The sequence below is a fragment of the Pseudonaja textilis genome, chromosome 4 (assembly GCF_049901715.1).
Source record: "Pseudonaja textilis isolate UNSWEBS1 chromosome 4, rPseTex1.2, whole genome shotgun sequence".
NCBI classification, from domain to species: Eukaryota; Metazoa; Chordata; class Lepidosauria; order Squamata; family Elapidae; genus Pseudonaja; species Pseudonaja textilis.
In genome coordinates, this window is record NC_141993.1 from 41,032,614 (window position 1) to 41,045,606 (window position 12,993).

Sequence of the window (12,993 nt, forward strand, 5' to 3'; positions counted from 1 at the left end):
TAATTACATTTTAAAGCACAGCAACCATTCTTTCAGTATCCAGAAGCAAGTTACCATCCTCCTAGTAGAAAGTATAGTGATTTATCTTTCAAAGCAATGATACATGTTTGCACATTAAATTTTAATAATTTATCTTGAAATAAATAATAATAAGTATTTTGTTTTTCCCATGCATGCATCTCTTTGCCAAGGAGTTCAACAAATGTCAAGGTTACCATTTAATATATACCCTATATCCAGGGACAGTGTGTTATTGTTGCTAAGGGATCAAGATAAAAATGTGGAAACCATGAGTTCTAGGCCTGCCTTAGGCACAATTGGGTGTTTCTTTTACCCTAGGAGGGAAGTCAATGGCAAAACAGTTCTGAAAAACTTTGCGAAGAAAACTGTAGGAACTTCTCTGGGAATGATTGAACAGAAGGAAGGAAGAAAAAGTAACAGAAGAAAGAAATAAAATATATATGTCATAAACGTACCACTGATCAATAGTTTCTAGTTAATAATTAATATCAGCTAATAATAACCTATCAATAGTGGTCTAAAATATATTAGTGTGTATGTTATAGGAAGAACAGAGGAAAATGAAATATGCAAATACTTACAGTAACATGTTCCCCTGAGTGGATTACCAAGATATCTATTTTCAGAGTCACAACTGCCAGGAAAAAAAGACAAAACAAAGGCTAAACATCTGATCATTATAAACAATACAGCATATTGAATATTTTAAATATAACATTCATACGGCCAGTGAAACAAGAAGAAAACAAACATAACCAAAACTATTTTTGTCGGCATATCCAATAATGTATTTCTATGCCTTTATAACAATGTCTTTAAATTAGAATATTTAATTCTCTCATCAACCCATTTTAATCCTCCAATAATCTGCAACATGTATAGATGATATGGAATACAATGGCCTTTTGTTGATGTTTGGGTAACTTATGCTTGTTTGATGTTAGTTTCCATTTGGTCTGTAGTTTTATTCTTAGCAAGCTAGAAAAAGCTAGTGGAACTACATGGAACAAAAAGTGTTAACTGCTACCGTCTGTGTTCCTCTATCATTTATTATATTGCATCTTTGTTAATTAAATTAATTATGTTTATTAAAAGACAATAGAATATATTCAGATCTAATTGCAAGCATAAGACAAACATAGGGAACAGTTACCTGCAGCCAGAATAAAGCTAATCAAACCAAATTAAACTCTGAAAGGTCACTTTTCATGCCTAACTCTGGAACAGATAATCTGCCATCATTGGCCTTATTTCAATCTTTCTATAAGGAATTGACTTAATTTATAAGAGAATGGGGGAGGTTAACTGTCTCATTACTACCATGTAATCATTTACATATATACATACATACATATATACATACATACAGTACATACATATATACATTCATTCCTAAAATTCTAAAATGATGGCATTCTTGCACATAATAATTTTAAGATATTTAACACAATTAGTTTCTTTCGTAGTATTTTAGACTTTAGTTTGTTGTTTAGTAAAACTTTTTTCCTTTTATGTTTCAAATAACTTCTTTGTATACCTTGAAAGACAACATAATGACTACTTCTAATGGTTTCACAGAACAGAATATATCAATAGTAGTCACTGGACAAGAAATGTGAAAACTAGTTTTGTTGCTTTCCTCAGTAACACATTCATTTATAATTTAAATGTATATAATGGTAGGTGACAATGACTTTGGGATATAGGATACCCAGGCATGGCCAAAGTAATGATTAGATAAAAAACAGCTTAGCCTGCAGCAGGAATGTGTGGCAAGAAACTCAAACAAGAGCCTTCCTAGTTTCTTGAGCTATAAAAGTGGAGACAAGTATTTGTAGTAACATTCTGCTAATGTAATATTACAATACAGTAGAATAAGCTCATCTTTCCTGCCTGGTCTATACATAAGAGTGAAATCAGTCTTGGAAATCTAAAAATTCCCGTCTTCTTTACAAGAAATTGACCTCTTTTAATCATCACTTTCTTACTCATTTCAATATACAAGGGATCTGAACTTATCTCAGTATTTTCCCATTGTTTTTCAATTTGTTTGTGACTAATACAAGAACATTTAATATATTTAAATGTTCAAACATATGCTTATTTTATTTCAGAATGCATTAGTGCCTTGCCATGACACCAAAAGTACATTTCTGAGAACAAAATGCAAGAACATTTTTAAAATTAACTATAAAATCTATAAATATGTTCCAATAAGATTCAATCTATCACATTAATCCAGCTATTTATAGTATTTTCTAAGTTCTCTACTGACCTCTTTGAAAGTCAAGTACATGCTGCTGTTCAACATTTGTCAATGTGCCATGACTACAAATAGGTCACTATACTCATATCTTATTTTCTACACATTTCTCCTCTTCCTTTTTTGAGTATCCAAAATATAGATACTTACTGATATTATGATACTTAATTTCAATAGTGTTTGTTTAAATGTATAACATATTAAAATATATTTGAGTAAGATATGGATAAGATCTAATTTATCCAAATGGAAAATTAACTTTATGTATATGTAGATTAGAGCAAGATTTTTATTATCAAAATGGTTTACAACATCGTTTGAAATGAAAACAAAATGTATGACCATTCTCTAGAGGGCAAACTGAGTCAAATAATCAGTTGCTTGGAGAAACAAGCTAACAGTTGCAAATTCTAATAGGCTATCAAAATATTAACATGCTGACATGTTAATAATTTTGTTTTTCAAACAAAAGTCACCCTTGTTTTAAATGATATGACACAGGCAAATGATCCAATATTGTTAATAAATCTATAAACAAAATAAAAATAGTATGAAACAGAAGAAAGGAATGGACAATCAGAAAAAAGGACAACTATATCTCTCTCAGCTCATAGACTTGAGCAAAAGTAGCAAATGCCTAACCTTACACAACTGAAGTTTCCCTCAGAATATTAGTTGATTCTTGAGGGACAATCTTAAGATAGGTGGAACTCAGGAAGCAATGCTTGCATGTGGCCTTTTTCTAACCTTTACCTGGCCCTAGCTAATCTTGGTAGCACTGTTTAGAACAGATACTATGATTTTTTTAAGGAAAATAAAATGGCATATTCAAAACATGATTGAAGTGCAGTTTGTTCTGATTCATTGCCGTGGAAAACAAGATAGCTGGGTAGAAGAAAATCCAGCAAAATTCAATATGTTGGCTGTCACAATTAAAATAATTATTTCTGCATATGTCTCCTTCTTGTCAGTCTTAAAACAGATTCTGTTTGATTTCATGATAATATATTTCTACTAGAATATTATGCATTCTTACTTATGGCTGTGATAAATTAGGCTGGTTTGGAATATTTTATGTTTTATCCATTTGTTTGGCAATACATTTTTTGGCATAACAGTTTTCAAATATATTTTGGAATAATGGATTTATTTTGGCTTACTATTGAGGATTCTTTTTAGAAATATTTTCTGTAGGTGGAAAGCATACTGGGCTTTTTCCAGGTTTCCATAAAAAAAGAGTAATATTTTTGTTTGCACAGGATATTGCATAAAGATTTATACAATTTCTCCAGATGAAATTCACAAAATTTCACACAGTATTGTAATTGTATAACACTGACAGAAACTACCACATGTTCCATGTGTACTTCTCAAAATTCATTCTATTTATTAATTCATTAAGAAATTCTTCAGAGGAATTATGCAGTGGAAATGTATTCCTGTTAGAACATTATTAATAACACAATTATTTCCCCCTTTCCTATCCCTCTGTAGATGAACATTGGATAGAACCAGTTCTTTGTTTGAATATTGCTGAACAAATTATGGAAAGTGTGGTGGTGATTTGGGAGGGGGGTGCATTAAAATGATCCTACTACTGTTGCCAAAACCAAATCTTCTCCTGGTCTGGAATTTTTATGTATGTTTGAGTAACACAACATGATATTGGGAAAAATTATACCCATGTTGTAGAACATGCAACATACAATAGTCTATTCTTTCTAAGTTCCATGTTCTACAACATGGATAAAATAGTTCAACAAATGATGCAGAATTAGGAAACAAATAATACTGTAACTTGCATTTATTGTTTCACTTCAAAATGTCAAATGAAATTAGGATTTTTATGTATTGAATAAAATAACAAACTTATTGTGTTTGGTAAAAGTCTAACTCAGAAAAAGATTCTGTCTAAGAAACAGACATTTACTATTTGTAAACATCTTACCAGATAATCTTAAAGATAACAGGAAAGGTTAGCTTTCTGATTATTAATTTTTTTTCAAAGTTACAACTCACCTCAATTTTCAGATATTATCCAAGTTGAATTTTTCATTTGGCTCCTAGTAGGTTTCATCTGTTATTAGCTCTGGTTTTCTTTGGGTCATATTACAATTATTTATACTAGTCTCTTGCTAAATGATGTGTTAGATATTTTTGAGATACTTTTCTACTCCAATCTTCCAATACTCTCTTTTATAATTGACACCTGGAAATCATTGAAACTTCTCTGTTTTATGGTACAGTCCTGGAAGGACTTGAGTAGTAGTAATGGGTAGTAATTTGTGACACGGATTAATGTTTCGGGCTTTTCCCATTCATTGCATTAACATTGTGGAATAAAAGGAACATTTAAAACTAAAACAAAAATGGAGCTTCAATATCACAAATGTTGAGACCACAAACTTAGTGATATGCATGAACTGAATCTTTTTTGTGTTTAAAGAACTAAAATATTATTTTACTATAATTGTTCAGCTTAAATACAAGAAAACCTCAATTGCCTTCTCAAAAAAATGGCATTTAATATCCTTATGCAAACATTAACAATAAACAAGATATCTGCCAATATTTTCAGACTGCTATATTCTTTTTTTTTTTTGAAAACAATTTTATTGTTTTTTTAACAAACAAGCAAACAGACAAAACATAAAAACATCAGCTCTCATCCGTACTTATGTACAAACAGTGTGTCGGTTGGTTCATCAGTTTTGTGCATTCATTTCGTAGTCATAATTACAATTACCTTACATAATAAGGTAATATATTCTGTTTCCACTTTTATTTTTCAAATAGTTTTTCTTTCATATTTAATGTAAAAGAACATTCATACTTCAAGTAGACACAAAGTCCAGATTTTGAACTATTTAAGAAATACAGAGTCTGAAATATCAATTGTACTCTATAATTTCTATAATTAATAAGACAAATATAGAGAATGACATTTTAATTTTCTACTTTCATTTCAACACCATGTTTCAGTTACTCAGGCAGAATGTGTCATTACATAGTAGGTTGTTTTTAGAAAAAAGAACAGTGGTCTGAACTAAAAATCCAATAAAAAATCAAGTGGCTTTTCTTCCAATAAAACAATGAAGGACAGGAGTATAAACTAAATAATTAGTACTTTCCTTCTATTGGTAACAAAATAAGACATGTGAAAAGAAATTTTAAAAAGTTTCTTCTTTTTCAGGAATTGTTTCTGAAGTCTTTTTCAGATCAAGACTCTAATTCTAAACTCAAGTAAGGAACTCCATCTGATTTCTCTGAATTATTTAAGATAATTCTGTCTAAGATAGAAATTCTGTAAATATATCTAACGAATAATTTCTATCCATTTAGTCAAGGCTATCAGTTAGTTTGATGATTAAATTAAGGACACCTTATGTAATCTGCATATAGTCCCTTAACTATAGTTTTATTACTGGGTATTTAAAAGTAGTTTGTCAACAATATGATGATGATGATAATAATATACTTTGCATTATTTCTAAATTTGCTTTTGGTGAGTTTGTGCATTCTTATAAATGGTGATAAGAAGGAGGTATAAATGATAATGCCAAAGACTCAGCAAATAAGGTTTTCCTTGTCATGGTCCTGTGGAATATTATGGCTGCAAATCAACCAGAACTCTCATACTGACTCAATTGAGATGTTATGGCCAAGTCAACTTTAGAAAACCAAAAATAAGCTGTGGTCTTGAATACTATACCATCCTCATGAATGCCATTTTATCATTTGCAAATAAACCAAGTATAATATGAAGAATCAGAAAGTTTTTTAAAAAAAAGCTTATTCATAGTGGGACGCCTACGATTCAGTTATGACTAGTGAATTGTTCCAGTGTCTGCTAAGTCATTTTTCTTTCTCCTTTCTAATTCAATGTGTGGTGAATAACTCTATTTAAATATTGCACTTGAAGACATTAAAGAATAATAAGCTCAGATTTACAGATAGGAAATTAATTCAAGCAAGTTGGTTTGCAAACCAGCGTCATGTCCAGTCTTGAACCATAATAATATATGTTAAGTCCACATTTTCACAATTATTTTTATTAGCTAAACACATTTCCTTTTACTGAAAGAAAATGATAAAATCTTATACTATCAGAATACACCAATAATTTAGCTTCCTTCTCTTAATCTTACAAATCATATGTTATTGTCCCTTGCTCTCATTCCAAATTTGGATACCAAAATAATTTTGCATGAAAATAACTACTTTCATTTAACAGTAATTCATTTTACATTGCATTTATTCCTTCCCTGCAGTTGTCCACCAATGTTCAGGGGAATATAAAACAGTCAATTTGAAGAATTCTAATGAAATGTAACAATAGAAAAGCTATTGAATTTTGCTGTTGAATTGTATGTACAAACGTCACCCTGGAAATTACATTTAGATTGTAACAAAAAAGTGCACCCTAATACCATTACACAACTATTGCCATTAGTGAGAAGAGGTTGCCATTTTTTTTAAAAAAAAAGTCTTATACCTTGAAAAAAATAATAAAACTAATACCTATTGGCAAGCTTTGCAAAAAAAATAGATGAATAGCATGTCTTTGGGCTCAAAAGTCAAATTAGTATTTGCACATAATGGAATAACAGGAACACATATTGGCTTGAAAAAGATCTCTGAAGAATGCTGTGGTAAACAGTTTGATTTGTCAAGAAAACTTGAGCTGATGTGCCCATATAACTATAGCTGCAGTTGTGGTAAGTTCAGGGAAGATTTTACTTCTTTAAATAAAGCTTAAAGCCTGCCATATTAATAGATTTCTAAAGATCAATTTAGACCAGTGGTAATCAACCTGGTCCCTACCGCCCACTAGTGGGAGTTCCAGCTTTCATGGTGGGTGGTAGGGGTTTTGTCCCCTACTTTATAAATCACCATTACTGTGGGACCGGTGGGCGGTTAAAGAAAATTTTACTACTAACAAAGATACAAAAGTGGGTGACAGGTATAAAAAGGTTGACTACCCCGATACAGATGGACAAACAATTTTCCTTCCTTCTTTGAGAATATTATGTAACTATATGAGAAGCCATTTTTCTCCACTTTGGAAATGATCTCTCCATGTTTAAAATGTAATATAACTGGTTTCAGTTATACAGTAAATTAACATACAAATAGATTTCTTTCTCATCTTTTTCCTCACTACTCCCAAAAGGGGGAAAATGCATATCAGAAGTTGGATGGGGAGTGGAGTTTGACTGAAAAAGATGCAGGTAATTATAAGCTAGGAACAAAAACTTTCAATTACCTTCCCATGTTCTCCCAAAAGAGAGGAATATGAAATGTGAAAGCTTAACCATTTGATCTCATGATGATAGCAACAGTTTACTATGATATCTGAAGCAGTACAAGAGCAGTACAAGGAATTTTGACATTAAGAATATGAAAGTATAATGTCAAAGTAAGAATAACAGAAATTTAAATTGAAATGTGCCAAACAGCTGAAAGCCAAACATGTACAAATCTCAGCTTTGTTAGTGTAATTATACTGGAGAGAAAGGTGGAAAATTGACTTATGTCACTGAATAGGCAAAGAGAAAAGGCAGAACATGAGATGCAGTTTTACAGTATCAAACACAAAGGCAACTCTGATTACTAAAGATAGAAGGACAATTGAGAAAAATACATTGTCACCACTGGTAAAATACAATAGATAGATAGATAGATAGATAGATAGATAGATAGATAGATAGATAGATAGATAGATAGATAGATAGATAGATAGATAGACAGACAGACAGACAGACACTATAAATAGGAAATAAATTTACATACACAAACACAAAGACCTAGGAAAAATATAGTTTTCTCACAATGAAAAGCTTACAAGCCGTGAGCAAATTATTTTTCATTCCTTACTATGTTATTATCCTGCTTCTGTATCATTGGTATTCTAAAACAATGGATCTATTCAGGTACTTGTTCCTGAAAGGCAGTCTTTCAGGCAGCAAATTTGTCAAATTCTTGCTTACTTCTTGTAATATTTTTTTATTTAACCAACTGAAGTAAGCAATCTTCTTAGTTGCATAAAAGTTGCATCTTTACATACTTTCTCTGTTACTGGTTTATCTGACATCATGAAAAGCAGACCATATTACAGGAACAAAAGTTCGAAAGGAAACAGTAAATCTAAATTGTCAGGTCCTCATTTAAGTAACCCCCAAATAGCAATTCACATTATTCTAAGACTTCAAGCTCATTTCATAAGCCTGAAAATATACAGTAGTACTGATCCAAATAGATCTGCAAAGCTATAGGAATTTTATAGAGATATTAAATAACATAATGTCTAGAAAACCACTCCCAACATGGCATTTCCTTTCTCCTGCCTTTTGTACTTGAAACATAGAACTAAAAGAATCTATGTATATATCCAAAGACTATAAGAATATGGATCTAATAGTAAAGCCTAAGACTTATTTACAACCAATATTTGCAAATAAAACTTACTTCTTTTAACCTGAAAGCACAAAACTTACAAAGGAATAAATAGCTCTTATGAACTGGTATCTTTCACAGGACAATTACAATGTTTGAAATTAGACTGGGGGTTAAATTAGAACAAGGATTACATGTAAATGTAGAAAACAAATTGCCCATCTGTTTAAATTTAGTATAGTTTTTAGAAAGGCAGGATATAGAACAGTGCAATGATACCCAGCTTCTGTATAAAATTGTAACTATGATATATTCTTTAACTTAAATCATGAATTTTAGATAGGTCAGATATAATAGGAAAATAAATCTTAAAAGCAAAGGTATTGTAGTCATCTGAGACTTCTTGAAACAAAAACTTAAAACACTGCTGTCTCAATGAAGATAAACATTAGGACGTCTAAAGGAGCCAATATGGTTCACCAAAAAAGTAATATCAATGAAGATGCTAACTACAAATGTAAGGAAGGACTAAATCAAAGGCATCTATAAGATTTCAACTCAGAAATATAGCATAAAGTCAGAAAAAAACAAAAGGGGAAGTGACAAAAGTTAACAAGAGAGAGGAATCCAATCAAGTGGAGTTATTTCAAATATGTCAAAAGCAAGAAGAAAACAAAGAAGACATTTTTTTTTGTATTATTCTGAATGCTTTCAACGTCCTACAGCCTTGATGAAATATATCCTAGAATTTTGAAGGAAGTGACTGAAGATCTGTTGGGGCCTATTACCTTCAGATAAGTTCTATAAAACCAAGGTTGTCCAAGAGATTAGAAGACAGTAAAGAGTGGAGAATGGTCTGCCTCTTAAAGAAAGAAAAGAAAATTAGTAATTATGGAGCCTAGTAAAGGTGTCAATGCAGATAAGAAAGCAGCATATTTGTAAGATTTTTTAAGATTGCTAAGAATGGCTTTATAAAAAATCATGTGAGCCAATTCTAGAACTGCTTGCACCCTGAAACTTTGTCAGGTTTCTAAGTGATGAAATACATTTAAAAAGAAAGAGCAAAGTCCATCTTTCAAAACAATTTCTTTTATTTAGGAAAGCATCAAATTGGCAAAGTCTGTTGTAATTCTGGATGTGACACAACCCGGAATTATACCACGTAATATTCGAAATTATAAACAACTCCCAAAAGTTACATTCCCTAATAGAGGTAAATCAATATTGCCTGATGTCATCAATCTCCATCTCCAGGTCTCAGCAGGATCAGCTTTTGTTCCCACCTAGCCTAAACAACTGACTATCTCCACTTCTCCCACCTTAGGAATGTGGCAAGCCCAAAACCCTTCCCCCATAACCAGCAAAGAGAAAGAAACAAAATATATAATAAGGCTAAATAAAATGGCTATGCATGTCAATTTCAGGCTTCGCACTTTCTGTGTTCATTCACATATAGATATGTGCAAACCTTACCTCATTTTTGAATGCTTTTAAAAATGCTTTATTTTTATATTAGGCCTCAGCCTCTAGCCAATTTTATCTGTTATACTTACAGCTGCTAAATATTTATGTGACTTAATATTATTATTATTATTACCCTTATTGTTAAAGTACAACATATGTATAATTGGCCGAGCCTCCCTTCATAGCAACATATATCCCTAGCAACATAGGGATATATAGCAACATGAATATAATGAAAATATTTTACACAATATTATCCAATAATTGAATTGAACTGAATTATTTATTGTCATTGTACATATATATATATATATATATATATATATATATATATATAGTATACATACAACAAAATTCACATAACACCCAGAGACCAGACTCAACATGCACACACACGACAATCCCCAAATATCTCCCCACCACCAAAATTCCCTGCCTTCTAAAAAACACATAAGCATCCACACAACAGACCAAGTAATACTGTCCAACAGCTCACTGATGGTGGTCCTTAAGTTCATTGTTAAGTGCAATTATAGCTCTGGGATAAAAACTATTCAGAAAACATGTGGTCTGAGTTTTAATTGTTCTGTATCTCCTGCCAGACTGCAACAGTTCATAAAGATTGTAAGCAGGATGAGAAGAGTCTGAAAATGTTGTGCAACTTCCTCAAACAGCAAAATGCAAAGATGTCATCCAGGGCTGGTAGCTGGAGCCCAATGATGTTCTGGGCAGTTTTAATGATTCTCTGTAGAGATTTTTTGTCCACTACAGAGCTGCTCCCAAACCATACAAGAATGCAGTATGTCAGTGCTCAATGGTGCTGCAGTAGTAGGACAGAAGTAGATACTGAGCATTCTCAGGAAGTACAGCCTCTTCTGCACCTTCTTTACAAGCATGTTAGTATTCATAGTCCATGAGAGGTCCTTTGAGATGTAAGTGTCCAGAAATTTAAAACTACCAACCCTGTCCACTTCCTCAACATTTATGTACAATGGTAAATGTACTCTTTGTCCTGAAGTCAATTATAAGTTTTTGGGGTGTTAAGTGTAAGATTATTTTCTTTATACCACAGTGTCAGCCCTTGTACTTCCTTTCACAATAAAGGCAATAAGTTCAAATTAGAGCAGGCATAGTCAATTTATGACATAACAAACTTTACTAATAACCAGTTGAGTGCCACAATCTCCCTATCCCCGCTATAATTAATTTTGATGCACTATAATTTTAATTAAAATAACAAATGAAGTTATTTGCAATATCAGACAACATTGTCTTTAGCCAACATTAATCCATTCACTAGCCAAATAATATATTACAGCCATGTTCACAGAACCTCAGAAAAAAACTAAAGTCATCAGTGTGAGATGTAAATATCTCCCAAATTCTAGTTCCATATGCATGTCAGTATGCACATGAATTATTTTTCTGACAAGATCCAGATATTATGGCTATCAACCACAACATTACAATAGGATATATATAAATTAAATATAAATGTACCTCTCTTTGTTTCATGTAGCATTAAGTTACATTCCTCACATTTCATCCCTGTAGTACAATTGATCTACTTTCAGTCAGTCAGTCAGTCAGTTGTATCCTTCTTTTTTTTTTTTTTTTTGTAAATAGCTCAAGTCAGTGAAAACACCCAACACTCCTTTCTTCTCCTATTTTCCCCACAGTAACAATGGGATTGGTTGGACTGAGAGTGTAACTGATTCAGAGTCACTCAGTTAGCTTACATGCCTTAAAGCAGAACTAGAATTCACAAGCTCCTGGTTTCTAGCCTGGTGCCTTAACCACAAGATCAAGTTGGCTAAAATGTAATTATAAGAGTGATATGAGCATACTCAATCATTTGCTATTCTTATGTGCTTTTCAGTCATTTTTACAAGATCCATAATTATTACATAATATACCGTTATTAATTAGCTTATAGAAATGAATTTGGACTTTTGACCATCCATCTTTGATAAATGATCCCGATTAAGCATTTTTCTTTTTATTTCACTTTACAGTGGTAATTACTGATATGATTTTTGAGACATGTGGAAATAAATTTCTGAAACCAACATTTTGTTGTTGATATGATGTGAAGAACATATTAAGAAGGTTAAGTTATAAACATATGAAAAAAGCAGAATATAAGAGCAATTAATGCAAATGAACAGGAATTGTTAACAAAATAAAAAACCCAAAATGTACAAAGAAACTTGAAGAAAGCTTTGTTGGCAGCTAATTTCTTCAAGGCCATTTATTTGAGATTTTTCTTTTTACATTTGATGATTGCTAGGGCAGCTGGTGTTAATGATAACTTACAACAAGATGGAAATGTAACATGAAAAGCTACTTTCTGTTTTCAAAAATAAACACTGTCACTAAAATTTTTCTTCTTTATTCACATTTCACTCTGCTGCCTAAATGATGGGAAAAATGGAAATGAATCTAGCAGTAGGTGGTGCGTATTATATCCATTAAGAGCCATAAAAAGAAAAAAGCAATCTTTGCTACACTAGGAACTTGCTAATAAACACGTACTATCCCGAATACCAATTCAACTTTTTCTCTTTCTTCATGAAAGCAAGTTTATTTTCTTTCCTGTTCTAAACATGCATGATGTAGTTTGGAACTATCTATCAAAACCATTAAGAGGAACTTTCCTATCTCCAACCTGTGTGTCATTATACTTGTATGCCCAATTAACAAAGAAGCAGTTTCCATAAATAAAATAGGACAGTTTCCTTTCTTATCTAGCTACAGCACACATAACTTTTCAATTTTTAGAAAATAATAAAGTCATTATTTTAGTTCCGTATTAATTTTAATGTAAAACATTTTTATAATAGTGTTCA

General features: G+C 31.6%; 1 protein-coding gene across 4 annotated transcripts in view; it reads right to left on the bottom strand.

Annotated features, from left to right (window-relative positions):
* ATRNL1 (attractin like 1) overlaps nt 1–12,993 on the bottom strand; it is a 497,977-nt gene that overhangs the window by 349,641 nt on the left and 135,343 nt on the right. For all 4 annotated transcript variants that reach the window (XM_026704834.2, XM_087932664.1, XM_087932666.1 and 1 more), the window contains exon 21: nt 603–655. In XM_026704834.2, coding sequence (XP_026560619.2) covers nt 603–655 — 53 coding nt within the window. The remainder of the gene's footprint in view (nt 1–602; nt 656–12,993) is intronic.